At 61.3% G+C, this 18121-nt stretch overlaps 1 protein-coding gene across 2 annotated transcripts in view; it reads right to left on the reverse strand.

Moving 5' to 3' along the window:
- BTBD19 (BTB domain containing 19) overlaps nt 1-18121 on the reverse strand; it is a 69065-nt gene that overhangs the window by 19040 nt on the left and 31904 nt on the right. Inside the window, exon 4 of one of the 2 annotated variants that reach the window (XM_037906668.2) lies at nt 5889-5948. The exons of the other annotated variant lie outside the window; for it this stretch is intronic. Coding sequence (XP_037762596.1) covers nt 5889-5948 — 60 coding nt within the window. The remainder of the gene's footprint in view (nt 1-5888; nt 5949-18121) is intronic. 2 annotated transcript variants of the gene reach the window in all.

Consider the following 18121-nt stretch of genomic DNA (forward strand, 5'->3'; position numbering starts at 1 on the left):
TTTTTAAATGAAAACTGCCTCTGCTGTGATCATGGGAGTCCAGGAGCTGGGGCTTCAAGGAAACCACGCTGTGACGGGGTGCGACTCAGCACGCTAGCGCCTCCTGCCGGCTGTCCCGGGGATTAGCTCTGCTAGCCCGAGTGCCCCCTTCTGGTGACCTTTCGCCACCATCACTTCTCCTCCTCGACCCATGTCGTTCCAGGGACTGCAGCCTCCTCTCCAGGCCAAAGCCCTCCAGCTGTGCCCCACCCAGTGCTCCCCATTTTCGTGGGGAACTACCGCAGTCTGACAGTCCAGCCCCTTCCTCAGTGGTGAGTGGGGGGGAACCCAGGCCCGTCCACTAATCCGGGTCCCAGCCCAGGGACGCTGTAGATAGCAGCCACACGCTGCACCCCCTCCACCTTTGCAGTCTATTTCCCTGGGCTGCTTCCAGCACCTTCTCCGCCCTTATCTCAGGGCCTCAGCGTGTCTGTCTGAGCAGCCAGCCAGGGGCTCGTGCTCTCTCCCTGATCCCACGCAGCACTGCTCTGTCCAAGGTGCCACCTTTCCTCCTCCTGCCAGGCAGCCAGGTCTCCCACCTCCAGGGAGCAGCTGAAGATGCTCTGCCCAGCAGCTCTTCTTATGTAGGCCCTGCCCAGCCCTGACTGGCTGCTCCTCCCAGCCCCTCTCCTACTGGCTGCTTTCTGCACAGTCTCCTTAGGGTCCTTTAACCCCATTATAGGCCAGCGTGTGGCAGATGCCACATCACACACCCGCCAGCCCAAGAGCTGGCACCAGAGGAGCAAAGCTCTTCCTAGGTGCAGATACCCACTAGCATGGGTAGTGCCCAGGGTCACACACTAGGGAGTCTGTGGCAGGAACTCTGCCAAGACTTCGGCGAACACCACATACCCGGGCCAGCTTTCCCCTTCCATACATGTGTTGCCTTGATCCATGCCCTGGCCCTTCTCATCCAACTACTCCCAGCGTAGGCCTGCTCTCTCCCCTCGTCCCGCACAGAGGGTCTTTCCAAGTCATAGAATATCAGGGTTGGAAGGGACCTCAGGAGGTCATCTAGTCCAACCCCCTGCTCAAAGCAGTACCAATCCCCAACTAAATCATCCCAGCCAGGGCTTTGTCAAGCCTGACCTTAAAGACCTTTAAGGAAGGAGATTCCACCACCTCCCCAGGTAACCCATTCCAGTGCTTCATCACCCTCCTAGTGAAATAGTGTTTCCTACTATCCAACCTAGACCTCCCCCACTGCAACTTGAGACCATTACTCCTCGTTCCGTCATCTGCTACCACTGAGAACAGTCTAGATCCATCCTCTTTGGAACCCCCTTCCAGGTAGTTGAAAGCAGCTATCAAATCCCCCCTCATTCTTCTCTTCTGCAGACTAAACAATCCCAGTTCCCTCAGCCTCTCCTCATAAGTCATGTGTTCCAGCCCCCTAGTCATTTTTGTTGCCCGCCGCTTGATGCTTTCCAATTTTTCCCACATCCTTCTTGTGGCGGACACAGTACTCCAGATGAGACCTCACCAATGCTGAATAGAGGGGAACGATCATGGCCCTCGATCTGCTGGCAATGCCCCCACTTATACAGCCCAAAATGCCATTGGCCTTCTTGGCAACAAGGGCACACTGTTGGCTCATATCCAGCTTCTCATCCACTGTAACCCCTAGGTCCTTTTCTGCCGAGCCATTCGGTCCCTAGTCTGTAGCCGTGCATGGGATTCTTCCGTCCTAAGTGCAGGACTCTGCACTTGTCCTTGTTGAACCTCATCAGATTTCTTTTGGCCCAATCCTCCAATTTGTCTAGGTCCCTCGGTATCCTATCCCTACCCTCCAGCGTATCTACCTCTCCTCCCAGGTTAGTGTCATCTGCAAACTTGCTGAGGGTGCAATCCACGCCATCCTCTGGATCATTATTCTATTAATGAAGATATTGAACAAAACCGGCCCCAGGACCGACTCTTGGGGCACTCCACTTGATACCGGCTGCCAACTAGACATGGAGCCATTGATCACTACCCGTTGATCCCGATGATCTAGCCAGCTTTCCATCCACCTTATAGTCCATTCATCCAGCCCATACTTCTTTAACTTACTGGCAAGAATACTGTGGGAGACGTATCAAAAGTTTTGCTAAAGTCAAGGAACAACACGTCCACTGCTTTCCCCTCATCCACAGAGCCAGTAATCTCATCATAGAAGGCAATAGGTTAGTCAGGCATGACTTGCCCTTGGTGAATCCATGCTGACTGTTCCTGATCACTTTCCTCTCCTCTAAGTGCTTCAGAATTGATTCCTGAGGACCTGTTCCATGATTTTTCCAGGGACTGAGGTGAGGCTGACTGGCCTGTAGTTCCCTAGATCCTCCTTCTTCCCTTTTTTAAAGATGGGCACTACATTAGCCTCTCTCCAGTCATCCGGGACCTCTCCCGATCGCCATGAGTTTTCAAAGATAATGGCCAATGGCTCTGCAATCACATCCGCCAACTCCTTTAGCACTCTCAGATGCAGCGCATCCGGCCCCATGGACTTGTGCTTGTCCAGCTTTTCTAAATAGTCCTGAACCACTTCTTTCTCCACAGAGGGCTGGTCACCTCCTCCCCATGCTGTGCTGCCCAGTGCAGTAGTCTGGGAGCTGACCTTGTTTGTGAAGACAGAGGCAAAAAAAAGCATGGAGTACATTAGCTTTTTCCACATCCTCTGTCTCTAGGTTGCCTCCCTCATTCAGTAAGGGGCCCACACTTTCCTTGACTTTCTTCTTGTTGCTAACATACCTGAAGAAACCCTTCTTGTTACTCTTAACATCCCCTGCTAGCTGCAACTCCAAGTGTGATTTGGCCTTCCTGATTTCACTCCTGCATGCCCGAGCAATATTTTGTCGCTGGTCCTTGGTTGCATCCACTGCGCCTCTGCTCCCTGTGATCCGAGACAGGTGACCAGAGCTGACCACCGGCCCAGGGCAGGCCGCCCCCACTGCTGTGCTCTGGCTTGCTCTTCCCGTGCCCTGCCAGCGTGGCGGCCTGCTGCTGACTGCGCTGAGACCTTTCACTGAGCTCCCCACCACGCCACCCAGGCCAATGGAGAGCCCAGCGCGGGGTGATCGACTCGCAGGGCCTCTCCGCTGGTCCAGACACAGCTCAACACTTCTGGGGCATCTCCAGTCTGGCCAGCTCGTCGTTCTGCTCCAGGCACCGCACTGAGGCGGCGTGGGCTGCGGCTCCCAGGCACTGCTCCACACCGCACGCTTGGCTCTTCGGGAAATCTGCCTCCAGTTTCGGGTGCTGAGCACTTGAAAAAATCTGGCCCTTTGCTACCTCTGTGCCGGTGCCCAGCCAGTTAGTTTAACAGCCTCGCCCGTGTGGGACTCAGCCGAGGCTGGAGCGCTCAGCACCAGAGATTATAAACTCTGTGGGCAGGGCCCCCCCGCTCCCTGCACAAGGGAGCCCGATCCGGAGCAAGGCCTTCGGGAGCAGCTGGGATCCAATCAGTGCTGTCTGGCTATCGCAGGCAGGGTTGTACGCGAGCACTGTCCGTCTGTGCCCTGAGCCAGGCAGCGGCCTCCGGCCAGGGGCTGAATTCAAATTGCTGCGGCAATTCATCCTGGCGCCTCCTAGCTTCTGCGCGCCGGATGCTGCCACCTCAGCAGTGTTCTCCCCCCGGCGTCTGGGCTGCGCGAGTCTCCCCGTGCGCGGCTGCGAGGTTCACAGACACCCACCCCAGGATGGCCTCCGAGCCAATTCCCGCTGTTCTCCTGTGCCCTGAGCGAGCAGGCCGGGCAGCGGGGACGAGGCGGACAGCGGCTCAAAGAGCCAGGGAGCCCCAAGGGCCTGTGCATCACCCCGACGTGCCATCGCCTGCCGTGTGGAGACTGCCCCCGGGCTTACGAGTGGCCAGGCTAAGCCAGGAGGGGCCCAGATTCTCCTTGGGCCTCACGCACAACCAGCGAGGACAACGGGCTGCGGGGCGGGCGCTGGCCTCTCCCGGGGAGAACAGGAGCGTGGAGAGCCACAGGCCATGCTGGGTCCAGGTGCTCAGCAGCAGAAACCCCGCCCCGACGCCTGCTCAGAGCCCTGCACCACACAAGAGCTCAGGCCCAGGGGACTGACTGTGTGAGAATGGGCCTGGTGGGGAACTTGGTCACCGTCCCAGCAAGCTCCCTTGCACAGCCCTCAGCCCTGCGGTCTGGGCCAGTCCTTGTTCCCCACCCCCAGTGCCACGCTGACCTACAGGCCAGGAGCGGCAAGCCTCACCCCCCCAGGGCAGGTAACATTGCATCTGAACGCTGAGCCTCCAGGGCTCGGCTCTGATCCGGGGCAACTCCACTGGCCCCAAGGGCGACGCCTGACTTACCCCGGCTTTGTGAGGGCAGAATCAGGCCTAAGCCGCCCCCTGCAGTCCCCAGAGCTTCTGCCCGAGGCAGAGCTCTGCATCCGGCTATTCCAGCTGCCCAGGGCTTGTGCCTGGCATCAGAAGGCCTGGTGCAAAGGCTGTTCGACTCCAGTGAGCTCTGAATCCGGCCCCAAGCCCCTGAGATTCTCAGCCCCTCGGTCCACAGCCGGCACAGACTCACTGTCACCCCCATGAGGCAGGGCAGAGGCAAAAGGACGCCACAGCCACATCCGAGAGCCCAGAGCTAGGCACTGATCCACTCCCCGGGGCAGCCTGCTCCTCGGCCAGGCCTGCCCCAGGGCTGTCCAGCTGCTCCATTCTGGCACTGAGGGGCTGGGCTCTGCCTTCTCCTCCAACCAGGTTTCCACACTGTGCTCGTCCCGCAGCACCCGAGCGCCCAGGCAGCGTGGATCCCGGCCTTGATTTCCCCCAGAGATCCTCCACCACCACGCCGGCGATGTATCCAGAACGCTGGCTCTGTGGGGCTGGGACGTGGTTGCCAACTGGCCTGCAAAGCACCTGGCACATCGCAGGGGGAGCTACTCAAGTCATCCTGGGATCCCTGCTGCCCACCGTGCCTGTGTCCCACCCAGCGCGATGGCTCTAGCCCCATCCCCCAGCCAGCGCTTGGGATTGGGCCAGTCAGCAGCAGCTGCCGAGGACAAATCAGGGCAAAGGAGACAAAGTCAGCCCGGGCCTTTTGTCCGATCAAAGGGGCCCAGCCCCCAGAGCCTGAGGGGAAGGAGCTGGCTGCACAGAACAATGCCCCACTCGGCATCGCATGGCGCAGGCCTGGCCGATACCAGCCCACCCCGCTAACTCCTCTGCCAGGTCCACGACCTGACCGCTAGGCCACACTTCCTCCCGGGGGGGCCGGCTGCCATGGGAAACAACCAGCCAGAGCTCAAAGCCTGTCCACGGGGGGACAGACGCGGACAACCCCCCTCCACCAAAACCCCGGCTCGGCAGACAAAGGGCCAGCTGGTGCAGGGGCCGGGGGCCTGTCTGCACGCTGCAGCTGCCTGGCTGGGCTCCTTTGTGCCAGCAGGGCTCAGTTCACTTCCTTAGGGGCAGGTGTCCAGGTACAAAGAGCCCCCCGCACAATAGGCCCCTTGGGGGGCTGAATGGGGCCTGGGCTCCCTCCTGGGACAGCGCAGGGTGGATCGAAGCCGGGGCTTGGAGAGGGGCTGCTGCACTCCAGCCCTCCCAAGATGCCCGGCCTCCCCCTCCTCTGGCAGGGCGCACACTGGGGCCAGATCCTGCTGGTGGATCCTTCAGGGGGGAGGCCAACCCGCTCCTCGCCACCAACACCCGGCCCCTGGCCATGTGCCCTGTCTGTCGAGGGGCACAGCTGGCAGGGATCAGGGCATGGCGCATTGGCAGAGAGCCGCTCACGTGTCCGGGACTGTGCGTGTGAGCAGTGGAGGAGGAATCCCAGTCACGGGCCCCCGCCCCAGCCAGCTCCTGGGAACAGAGCCAGCAGAAGGGGAGGGAGGGGACTCACCTGCAGCGCCTCGCAGACCAGCTCCACGCTCAGCGCGCCCGTGAGGAACTCGACGCACAGCTGCAGGAGACAGACAGAGACAGACCGTGGGGGCAGAGCAGAGAAACCACCGTGACTCCCCCTCCCACACCGAGCACCGCCAGGAGATCCCCACGGCTCTGATACACACCGTTCCAGTCTGACTCAGCACTGTGGGGAGGCTGGCAGAAGGGGGAGCCCCCAGCCCCTCGCCGGGGCCCCTCTGCCAGGTGGATCCGGGGGAGTGCCATGGTGTAGGCCTGGCGTGACGTGGGGAACTGAACCTGGGGGAGGCTGCATTTTGTGGAAGACAGGGGCAGGGTGGTGAACACAGCCGCAACCTGGAAACAGTTGTGCCCACTGAGGCAGGTTAAGGGGTCAGTGAACTAAGCACCAGCCTGGATCTCGGGAACCATCACAAAGAGACAGAGGACAACGGACAGGGAAAGAGGAGGCTGAAAGGAGTCGCGCATGGGCTGCCCAGGGACCGGTTCCTCCCAGGTGATCAAGCCAACGGCAGAATGTGGGATGCAGTGTAGAGCAGATGCGATGCGATGGGCCAATGCCAGATGCAATGCGATGGGCCAATGTAAATAAAGGGACCGAGTTTGAATCTGGGACATGCCCTGATCAGCTCAGTCTGGAGCCGACCCCAGTCCTGGGGAAGCCAAGAGCGCTCCGAGGAAATCCCAGCATGCCAAGCTGATCTCCAGGTTCCACCCACCCCTGCCGTGCCCCCAGGTCCCCGCTGGAGGAAGAACTCCCCCACCCCCCACCTTTGCTCACTGTTAATACCCTCCCCACCCAGCTGGCGGTTTCTGGGGGGTTAGTTATTGTTCTCAGACTCGGGGCAGGCAGGGGGTGTGTCCCGTGCCCCTGGGGTTAAGAAGCCACGTGAGCACTGGGGCCTGTATTTCAGGGTGTTTAAGGTATCGATTCCAATGGGAGTTAGGCACTCGGAGGCTCTGGCCTTCGGACTTGGAGGGTTTTCGCTCCACGTCGGCATTGCAGACCGGTTAGCCCTGCAGGGGGTGGGCAGCTCCGAGGCCGACGTGGACCCTGGCGGGCCCAGCCTGCAGGTGCCAGCGACCAGACCCGGCACAGCTGCGCTAACACGGCTCCCCACTTCCAGGCAAACCGTTCGATCCCCAGCCCCGGGCCCTGCCTGCGGGGGTGCTGCTGCCTTTGGGCCTCCCACCGGGGCCCCCCGGGCAGAGGATCCAGTGGTGTAAACTACGCCAGGGAACCCGCCAGCAGCGCTGAGGGGACCCGGAGCTGCCACCCAGTGCAGCCTCCAGGCAGGGCTCTCAAAGCACCTTACAAACCCCAGCCACTCACTTTAACCACTAGGCCTTGCCGCTGCTCCCAGACGCAGCCACGAGCCCCGTGCACTGGGCTGGGTGGTTGGCAGAGCGGGAGGCCAGGCAGCACCAGCAGGGATGGGTGCACTGTGGCTGGGGGAAATGAGGGGGTTTCAAAGCTCCCCCACCCCAAGATGTACTAAAGGGGGTGGGGCAGGGGGCTCTCGCTGTGCTGTTCCAGTGGGGTGGCCTGGTGCGGTTCCTGACCTCTGACCCTTGCTAATGGAGAGGGGGGTGACTGAAGAGGAACAGCTTGGCCGACCCCAGTGTGACAAAGTGGAACTTTGCATAATATTTTGTGGGACTTGTGTGTGGGCCTCAGTTTCCCCGATGCCCTGCCTGGGTAACTAGGAGTGTGGTGGGGTGTTGGCAGAAAGAACCAGGTGGAGGCGACGCCTAGCTGGCTTGGGCCTGGCCCAGACAGTGGCCCAGCCACTGGGACCTAGCAACTGAGGCCCATGGCCCTCTGCCGGACTCCAGCCAGTTCTGGCTCCTCTCCCAGAACATCCAGGACGCCCCTGTGCAGCCAGCTGGGAAATCCCACGGGGGACATGGCCCCACAGCTTGGCTGCTCGCGGGACGCATGCAAACCAAGACAGAGGCAGCGCTTCCTCGGGGCTGGGCCCAGCCTTAGGCTACGGACCAGGTCAAACCTCCCCCTTCCGCTCCCTGGCGCCGGTGCGGGGCTCCAACCAGCCTCCTCCCAGAATGCTTACAAACCCCAGCTCTACCAAAACAACCCACCCCATTGCATGCCCACTTCTGCCCCTGGGGAGAGATCGAACCCCCGGGCAGCCACACCCTCAGCGCATGACCTGAAGGTGCCCGGGGAGCAGCGTGAGGAGGGTGGGCTGAGAACGACATGGCCCAGAACAGGACGAGTCTGCTCCTGTCTGCGGGCGCCTGGCTCCGGAGCTCCCGGGCTCACCCCCCATGGGCAGCTCGTGGGGGGGCATTGGTCCATTCACCCGAGTGATTGCCCCACGGTTCTGCCCTGGCTGAGCCACTCGCCAGGCTGCGCCACTGTCCAAACGCTGGCCAACACCAGTCTGTGGTGCCGGGTCCTAAAGGCCACAGACTGAACCGCCACTCGCTGGAACCCCGGGCACCCCGGCGGGGGTGGGGGGGCTTAGGAACACAGGCCAGGGCATGTTTGCGGCTATGTAGCCGGTGGCCCTGACTCCCACTCCTGGCTGGGAGTCACAGCCAGCCTCCTTGCCCAATTCCTTGGGTGCCATCGCAATGCCTGCTCCACGTGCTGCCTGGCGCCCTGATTCGGGCACAGGGCACCGACCCCCTTCCCTTGAGAGAGGCGCCAGCCCTGGCGGTCGCTGGGATCCCATCACTAGCACTTTGCTGTGAGGGAAGAGGTTGGAGGATGGGTCCGGAGGCCTCAGCTCCAGCCCCAGCTCTGCCCCTGGCTGGCAGTGACCTGCCCCCAGGCTGTGATTCAGTCCCGCCCCCACCCCGCTGACCTAAGACTCTAAGACTTCCCTGAGAGGCTCCGGGTTCTTGGGCGGGGAGGCATGGCAGAGCGAGACCATGGCCCACGAGGCCAAGGGGAGGAAGCTGGTGCCTTTGCCTGAGGGTTCAAGGGAAGCCACAAAGCCAGGACTCTGCACCAGGAGGTTACGTGGCGCAGCAGAGGGGGAGCAGGCCGGGCACCCGCTCAATCCAGGAGCCCCAGGACTGCTCGGACTGGACAGGCCAGCCCTGCTATGGACTGGCCACCCCGGTCCCCTTCCCTGGCTTAACCCAGCGGCTGTGAGCAGAGGAAGGAAAAGCTGCACCCTTCCCAGGACCCCTTGGCGGCTACGCCCCGCTCAGCGCCGTGGCCAGCCTGCCCGGCCCTGCTCCTGACCTGGGCGTGTCCAGCGAGCGCAGCCCCGGAAAGCAAACCACAAGCAAAGGAAATTGCAGCAGAGGGCAATGCTGGCACTAGAAGCCCCAGCTTAGGGAAGCTGGTGACTTCCTGCTGCAGCCATGGGTGGCTCATCTAGCCTGCTGGCAAGGAGCGCCAGGAGGCACCGAGCTGAGCCCACCACGTGGCACGCGGGTGAGATGGCTCTCACCCCATCAGAGCCCACCCAGCCACACCCTGCTCTGGCACTGCCCCGCCCCCCAAGGCTCCACCAGCCCAGCCACACTCCCCTCGGCGACACCCTGCTCTGCCACAGCCCCACCTGCCCCATCACGGCCCCGCCCACCCCGCCACGTGCCCCATGGCCCCACCCTCCAGCCACGTGCCCCTTTGCTGTTCAGTTTGAAATGTTCTATTGACCCCATGGAGAGCCCCATTCCCCCCGACCCCGAGCAGCATGAGCCGTTCTGTTAGCGATCATATGTCACAGGACTGGAAGGGACCTCGAGAGGTCATCTACTCCAGCCCCCTGCACTCAGACAGGACGAAGTATTGTCTAGACCACCCCTGACAGGTGTTTGTCCAGCCTGCTCTTAACAATCCCCAATGACGGGGATTCCACAACCTCTCTAGGCAATTTATTCCAGTGCTAACCACCCTGACAGAAAGTTTTTCCTAATGTCCCTTGCTACAATTTAAGCCCATTGCTTCTTGTCCTATCCTCAGAGGTTCATGAGAACAATTTACCTCCCTCCTCCTTATAACCTTTTACATACTTGAAAACTGGTATCCTGTCCCCTCTCAATCTTCTCTTCTCCAGAAGATACAAACCCAATGTTTTCAGTCTTCCCTCATAGGTCATGTTTTCTAGACCTTTAATCATTTTTGTTGGTCTTTTCTGGACTTTCTCCAGTGTGTCCCCATCTTTCCTGAAATGTGGCACCCAGAACTGGACACTGTGACAAGATAGCCAATGTTAGTCTGGGCAGTCCTGCGCTTTTCTTGGCGGGGAGCTAAGATGCCACCCCTTGCCCCTGTTCTTGGGCCATCGATGGCCTCGCTAGTGGCCCAGGAAGGTGGTAAAGGAGAGAAGCAGGGGAGGGGTCTGGGTTTGCGCCTCACTCTGAGAGCCAGCCCCTCTCAACCCCTGCAGGTTCTTACCCTCTTCCCCCTTGGGTGGGGTACCTGCAGTCCTTAGATGCTGGGGCAGGTTTCCCTCACTTCAGTTCTCTGATTATTTTTTTTTATTTATTTATTTATTTATTTATTTTCCCAAGTCTCACAGCACACATCCACGCTCAAGCTTTCCTCCCCTGCCTGCCTGGAGCAGGGGGTTTTATTAGGTTCCTAACAGGGCCTTAATTGACTGCAGGTGCTCCAATTAACCTGCAGCCACCTTCCCTAGTCTACAGGGAAGCACACCTTAATTAGCCTTGAGCTTATATATTTCCCCTCTAGCACTCTCCCACTGCTCCCTGGCTTTCCTGTATTGTAATGTAATACTCCAGTTTAGGTCTAATCGGAGCAGAGTGGAGATCACTTCTTGGGTCTTGCTTACAACACTCCTGCTAATACAGCCCAGAATGATGTTTGGGTTTTTTACACTGTTGACTCATGTTTAGCTTGTGGTCTACCATGACCCCCAGATCCCTTTCCGCAGTGCTCCTTCCTAGGCAGTCAGTTCCCATTTTGTGTTTGTGCAACTGATTGTTCCTTCCTAAGTGGTGTACTTGGTATTTGTCCTTATTGAGCAATGGGGCGTTGTCAGCCCCAGACACTGGGCCACAGGCAGCCCGGGGAAAGGAGGGGGCTGGTGCAGCGGGGCCCCAAGCCTGTAGCATATACAGGGGCCAAGGGATAAGTGTATCTGTGCAGCTGCTACCCCACTCACCCCAGCCTGGGCCATGGAGCAGAGCTCTGCAGTGCCTGGGGCAGGGGCCCCCATCCAGCCGAGCTGGGGCACTGGGGAGGCGCAGGGCTGGTCTGGCTGGATCAGCAGCTTTAGTGCCAGATGCTGCGTGGGAAAAGCCAGCTCAGGCTTTGGGGCCATTGCATCAGGGGCTGGGCCCGTCAGCGCTGGGAAGGGAGCCTAAACTTCGCATCTGCGTCCCAGCAAAGCCAGGCCGCCCGACTGGGGATTTCCCACTGCTTCCTGCTTACCCCTCCACCTGCATCCCAGAGGACAATCCTCCCCGCCTGCCGCGGCCATATCGCCACGCTGGGCGTTAGGAAAGGAGGCAGCTGGCTGGCTGGTGGAGGTCTCTGGTCTAATCACATGGGCTGGGACTTGTTAGCCACCCTCCCACCCCCTGATCATTATGCCCCTGGGTGAGGAGAAAATAGCACAGAAATGCTCTCTCTTCCAGGTCCCTTCCTGACACACACGCCCTGGCCCGCAGTCCCGTTGTAGAGGCCAGCGTTTTGCGTTTCCAACTCCGACTCTCCCAGCCACATCCGCCCGGCTAGCCACCCACCCAGGGGGAGGAATCCCTTCAGCACTGAAAGGGAAAGAGCTGGACTGATGAGCCACAGAGGGAACCAGCCTCCAGCTTCCCCAAACGCCCGCTCGAGCAGATGGGCTGGCTCGAGGGGGTGGGGCTGGAACACACGCCTGGCTGATGGCCCCCACATGCAATGAGCTGGGTGGGTCTCAGACCAGTCCTACCAGGCAGGTACCCCCATCACTGACGGGCAGTGGCTGGCCCCCTCGGTGGCAGAGAGAGGCTGAGAGGGACTGGCCCCCTCACCTCTCCGGCTCAGACACGGGGCTGCTTGCATGGATCAAGAGAGGCTCCGGGGCTACCGAGCTGGCTCCTTTTCCCGACACAGAGAGTTAAAGGGAAATCTCTGTGGGATGCAGGAGAGCCCCGCGACACACACACAGAGGCCGGGGTCACCGCCAGGACACAGCCGCATTCGTACACCCCTTGTGTCCGCCGTGCCGTGCAGGGGCGGGGAGGGTGGCAGCCATTTCCCGGCCGCTGGTGAATTCAAGGCTGAACAAAGTGTGCTGAGAGCACACCAGGCCCCCACCGGAGCTCACCCAGGGCACGAATGCCTGTTCCCACCCCCGGAGTGCTGGGACAGCCCCAGCGGGTGGATGGCGCCCTGCCCTGTCAGCACTGGGCGAGGTGCCTAGCTCCTGTGCGTGGGCCTCGGAGCTCGCAGGCAAGGCTGCTGGCTGTGTAAGAGCGCTGCTGCGCGCCGGGCTGACGCCACACCCTCAGGTAGGTGTCAGCGTGGCAAGGATGTGGAAAGTGAAAGCGCGCCGGCTGCCAGAGGAGCAGCATCGCCACAGAGCCCCTGGCTGGAAGGTCACCTTTGCTGTTGCATCAACTCCAGGGCCACCCACAGCTTCCTGGTTCTCACTCTGCTGCATGCCAGAGTTACAGACAACTTCACAGTGACAGCAACAGTGACTCAGAGCCAGCTCCCAAAGCAGCAGCCCCTGCTCCTGGAGCAAAGGGAGACTCCCCATTAGCGGAGAGCAGTACAGGGCCTATGACAGAGAGTAGAGCAGGTCTGATTCCAGCCTGCAGGGGGCGTTAGTGCACAGACACACAGTCCAGTTCTTTCCAATGCTGGCAAACTTTCCCCTCCCCCTGGGAGGTGAGGGGCCTTAGCCATGCACCCCAGGCCTGGGCCAACAAAACTCACGGAGCCCAGATGCGACGACCTCCCGGCCAGGGGCTCGGGAGCAGGTCAGCAGAGGCGGCTGCTGTCCTATTGGCCCCAGGGGGGAGGAAAGCAGGCCCAGCTTTTCCCAGCCACAGGCCGTGCAGAGGCAAACCTGGACTCAAAGCAAGCAGCCGGCCTTGTGCCTGGGGGCTGACAGATGGGCCCGTCGTCAAACCCAGCACGCCCGCAGCGCGTGCCAGGTGCTGTCACGGAGTCCCTGGGCGATGCTCTGGAACTGCTCCCCATGAAGCCAGGCAGGACTCTAGAGAAGTCTCCTCTCCGGGAACAGCCTGTCTTCAGGACACACAGCTCACCCGGCTTCCACCTTCCTGGGTCTGACCTCGGAGCATTCAGCATCCTCTGCCCCTCCGTGTGCTTCCCACAGCGAGTCCGCCCAGGCAGGGTCCTGGGGAAGCCAGAGGGTCGTGGCCCCCAATTCTGCAGGCAGCCGTGACTCTCAGCCAGCCAGTAAAACAGAAGGTTTATTAGACGACAGGAACATGGTCTAAAACAGAGCTTGTCGGTGCAGAGAACAGGACCCCTCAGCTGGGTCCATTTTGGGGGGCAGTGAGCTAGACAACCACGTCTGCCCTTCACTCCATGTCCCGGCCAGCCCCAAACTGAAACTCCCTCCAGCCCCTCTCCCCTGGGCTTTGTTCCTTTCTCAGGCCAGGAGGTCACCTGATTCCTTTGTTCTCTAACCCTTTAGCTCTCACCTTGCAGGGGGGAAGGGCCCAGGCCATCAGGTGCCAGGAAACAGGGTGTCAGCCATTCTCTGTGTCCAGACCCCTGCACACACCTGCCCTCGAGGGCTCTGCAGTGATCATACACCCTTACCCCACCCCCTAGATACTTAAGAACTGCCTAGGGGAAACTGAGGCACCCCCACAATATTCAGAGGAAACATTAAGAACAGTCCCACTTCGTCACAGGTGCCCTGTGCTCCCACCTTTCTGCCAGGCCCATCTGCAGCAGGGCCATTCACTGGCATCTTCCTAGCTGGGTGCCGGGCACCAGCAGGGCAGGGCTGGCCACAGACATCCTGATCCGCGCCCCTGCAGAGGCTGAGTCGGGCGGCACCGGCATTGGCAGGCAGCCTGCCGGTGACTTGTCTGCCCTTGCCAATCAACCGGCGAGGCCTGCGAGCCTTTCCCAGAGGGCGGCTGCAGCTGTAAGGGAGCCCCGGAGGCTTTTGGGGGGGGCCTGACCTGGGGCAGAGGAAACGGGATTAATTGTCACCTGAGCATCGGCAAACAGGCCTCTTCTCTCAGCGCTTTCCCATGAGCCAGGGCCCGGGGCCAGCTGGCAGGTCGCCACCGCCCCATCCCGCAGCCCGGAGGTAACACCAGGAGGTGTCAACAGTATCACAGCAGGCTGCCGACTGCAGCTGCTTCCCACCATCCAGAGCAACAGGAAAACCCTAATCCTCTTTCCAGCTGGGCCACAGCAACCCTCCCCTCCCGCCCCAATTCCCGGCTCCACTGGCTGCCACGTGCCAGGCCATTTCTCCTGGAGTGGGGAGAGGAGGCATTTTCTCAGCCGCGTCTCTCAGACCCACCCCCCCATAGCCAGGGGGACGGGACTGTCCATCCCATCAGAGTACCCGACTCTCCATCCCCGCCCATCACCCAGTGCCCCCGGCCTCTCCAGGCAAAGCCGGGCTCTGGAGGCACCATGGAGAGCCGGGGCGCTGGACTTGCACCCAGTTTTAACGTTAGCTGCCTGCTCTGACCCCAGAGCCCTGGAGACCAGGCAGCGTCGATCCCACCCCCGAGCGCGGGACCCCTTGGCCACATCTCCAACAGGGCGTCGCTGCTTTGGCAGGGCGGAGGGAGCAGGCTGTGTGGGGGCTGGCAGAGGGGATTTTAACTTGGGCAAGCCCCAGGTTCGCCACGACCGACCGACGCTCAGGGGGCTGGAGCATCGCGCCTCATGTCCCATGAAGCGGATGGAAGCAGGCGCAGGGGTGTGGGGGGTGTGGTGGAGACTGCCCCCAGCGGATTGTGCTCTGCCATACGCTGCCTGCACCGCAGCCCAGACCACAGGCCCCACGGAAGAGCTATCACACCTCCGCTGAGTCCGCACGTGTCTGGGCACAAGGGTCTGCAGCTGGGGGCAGGAGCGAATTCCCCCAGGAGTGACGCGGTGCGTCGCCAGGCAGGAGGAGGGTCACAGCGTGAACTGGAACAAGCATCAAGCGCTGGCTATTGTCAGACCAAGCACTGGATCAGAGCGCACTGGTCTGGACTGGGATGAGCCTGGAACCCAGCCTAGATGGGCCGTAGGGCTGAACTGAGCCACGATCCTGGACTAGCCAGAGATCTCCTGGCCAGCAGGGACTGCTCTGAGCATCTGGTCTGAGCTTCCCCGGAGAACGTCACCTAGGGAAGCCAGCAGCGCGCCTGGTTTCTGCTGGCTGAGCTGGCCTGGTGTTTAGTGGGAGACTCCCCGGGATGGAGAATGCACCACTCCCCTTTGATGGCAGATGGCGGCCCTGTCTGCCTTGGACTTCACCCTGGGTGCGCTTTAACCCGCCAGGGGGCTGCTTCTCGCCTGGTCTGGAGCACGTGGGGGTGGAAATGCCGTGCGCCCGGGAGAACTATCAGCCACAGGAACCACTTCCCAGCGAGCAAGTTCAGCAAACGTCTCACTAACCGACAACGAGCAACGGCGCAGGGCGCGAGCCAGCCAGGCAGGACCGGGCCCACCAGAGACAGCTCCAGGGCTGCATCCCGCGCTGGGGAACATGGAAATGCAGGGGCCAAACGGGCTGCTGCAGATACGAGGCCAAATTGGTGCCCAGAATAACGAGGGGATGGGCTGTCCCCTGCGGGGGACATGTTGGCACAGCAAAGGGAAGAGCAGCACAGGCTGGCTGAAGGACGAGATGGGGAAGGAGCAAACATCGCGACGCTGGCTGGCCCCGCCTGGGATCCCGGCCTTCGCCAGGCTGATCCTGAGGGGGGTCCTGGGGCCAGCCCAGGGAGAGCGAGAGCCAACCACCCACGCCACCTCCGCTGTCTGACCCCAAATATCGCCTGGGATGTGAGACTTTGTCATCCTCCCCCACCCGACGTGAGCTCTTCCTTCCCCCGCCGACTGCTCTCCTTTGCCTTCCGTCTAACCAGAGTCTGGCTGAGCCAGCCAGGACGGTGTACGGCTGGGAGCCTGTGACAAAGAAAGAGGCTGCTAAATGCAATGCCCTAAATGGTATGAGTTAGCCAGGCCTCGGAGGGGCTCGTAAAACCCTGCCCTGCCCTCTAAAGTGCTTGCAACCCCTCCCGGCTTGGGGTCATCCCCCCACTGCTCCATCCTCCTTCTAAACAGTCTGTGACTTCCAGTAGGGCGCGGCTTTTCCCCTCACTTCCCTGCTCTGCGCTTTCCCTGCCGTTTGCTTTATCCCTCACGGGCAGCCGCCCCCAGGCACCCGAGCCCGCTCCGGGAAGGAAGCAGAGCTGCTTGACTGCGTGTCCGTGTCCCTGCATTGCTCCCAGTTAATGGAGAGTTGCTCCCAGCACCAGCGTCAGGGCCTGAGCTCGAGCCCTGCTGTGGCTGTGAGTCCCCCAGGCGCGCAGCACCACTACCGCCCCGGCAGGCGACCGCAGCTGTGTCACAAACAGCCTCTGCTTTTTGTTTTGGCTTCCTGCTTTCTGGGAACTTCACAAATAAATCACTGCCCCCGGCCCCTCCCCCGCAGGGTGGGCCGCATCGTTGGAACTGACAGCGGGGCCGAGAGGAGCCTGGCTCTGGATTCCATGTGCCAGCTGCTCACCGAGACCATGGATGCGGCTTTCTACCGCCCCCCCCCCCAGTAACTCCCCCGCCCCCCGAACTCACCCTGCGGGCAGGCGGGGGAGGGAAGGATGGTCGTGGGGAAGAGCCGGTTGCTAGGGCTCAGAAGCCCAAGATTCTGTTCTGAGCTCTGGCAGACTTCGTCCAGGCCCCTTCCCCACTCCCTGCCTCAGTTTCTCCAACAGGGCAAGCAGACAATGGCGCTCGCCCATCCAGCGGGAGGGAGGGAGGCTTAGGGGGTCTCCACTCTGAGTTTTATCAGCATCACCACCAAGGCAGCCGGAGGGGGCGGGTTTCAGCTCGAACGTGCAGATGCAGATACGGGGGGAGGAGGCGTTTTACACCAGTACCGATTATTTGGCTTCACCAGACAAGCAGGAGCTACGCTGGCCTGCGTGCTTTTATCCCAGTCAAAGCACCAAAGTGGGCCAGGGCGGGAGCCAGCTGCCTGTGAAGCACCTGGAGATGTGGGCATGGGAGGGCCTAGAAAATGGCCAGGCGTGGAGTATTCGGGTGGGAGCGAGGCGCAGGCTGGACGGACCCCCCAGCGCCATTCAGAGATGCCAGCCAGGTGGCCAGGAACGCCAGGGGCAGGGGGCCACCCGAGGGCATCGCCCATCCATGTGCTGCCAGGGTGGCAGGCGACTGAGGAGCCGGGCCCGATTCCTCACTGACACAGAAGTTAATGGGAGTTCGGGGCCTTTGAGGATCGGGGCCCCGCCTTGACCACCTCCAGGAGGCCCCTCAGCATCTCCAGAGCCTGCGCTGCTCTAGAGCAGAGTTTGCCACATCACCGCCCGCCCCCATGCTGGGATGGTGCAAAACTCCGCTCCCCCCAACCCCCCCAACCCCCCCCCCCCGGCTCAGCTGAGCACACCTTGGCCCCGGAGCAGGGAGGAGAAGGAAACTTCGGGGAGCGCAGACCCCCCCCCACTGCGCCAGCAGGGATGGGCGCTCGCAGGCTGGCTACGCCCGAGGGCTGCCCCATGCCAGCTGGCACACAGAGCATTCAGTACATCCCACCCCTGCCACCAGTTGTCACGGAGTCCCCGGGCGATGCTCTGGGACTGCTCCCCATGAAGCCAGGCAGGACTCTGGGGAAGTCTCCTCTCCGGGAGCAGCCTGTCTGCAGGACACACAGCTCACCCGGCTTCCACCTTCCTGGGTCTGACCTCGGAGCATTCAGCATCCTCTGCCCCTCCGTGCGCTTCCCACAGCAAGTCCGCCCAGGCGGGGCTCCTGGGGAAGCCAGAGGGTCCTGCCCCCCAACTCCGCAGTCAGACGTGACTCTCAGCCAGCCAGTAACACAGAAAGTTTATTAGACGACAGGAACATGGTCTAAAACAGAGTTTGTAGGTGCAGAGAACAGGACCCCTCAGCTGGGTCCATTTTGGGGGGCAGTGAGCTAGACAACCACGTCAGCCCTTCACTCCATGTCCCAGCCAGCCCCAAACTGAAACTTTCTCCAGCCCCTCCTTCTCTGGGCTTTGTCCCTTTCCCAGGCCAGGAGGGCACCGGATTCC

Source organism: Chelonia mydas, chromosome 8, assembly GCF_015237465.2.
Source record: "Chelonia mydas isolate rCheMyd1 chromosome 8, rCheMyd1.pri.v2, whole genome shotgun sequence".
In the NCBI taxonomy this organism is placed as follows: domain Eukaryota; kingdom Metazoa; phylum Chordata; order Testudines; family Cheloniidae; genus Chelonia; species Chelonia mydas.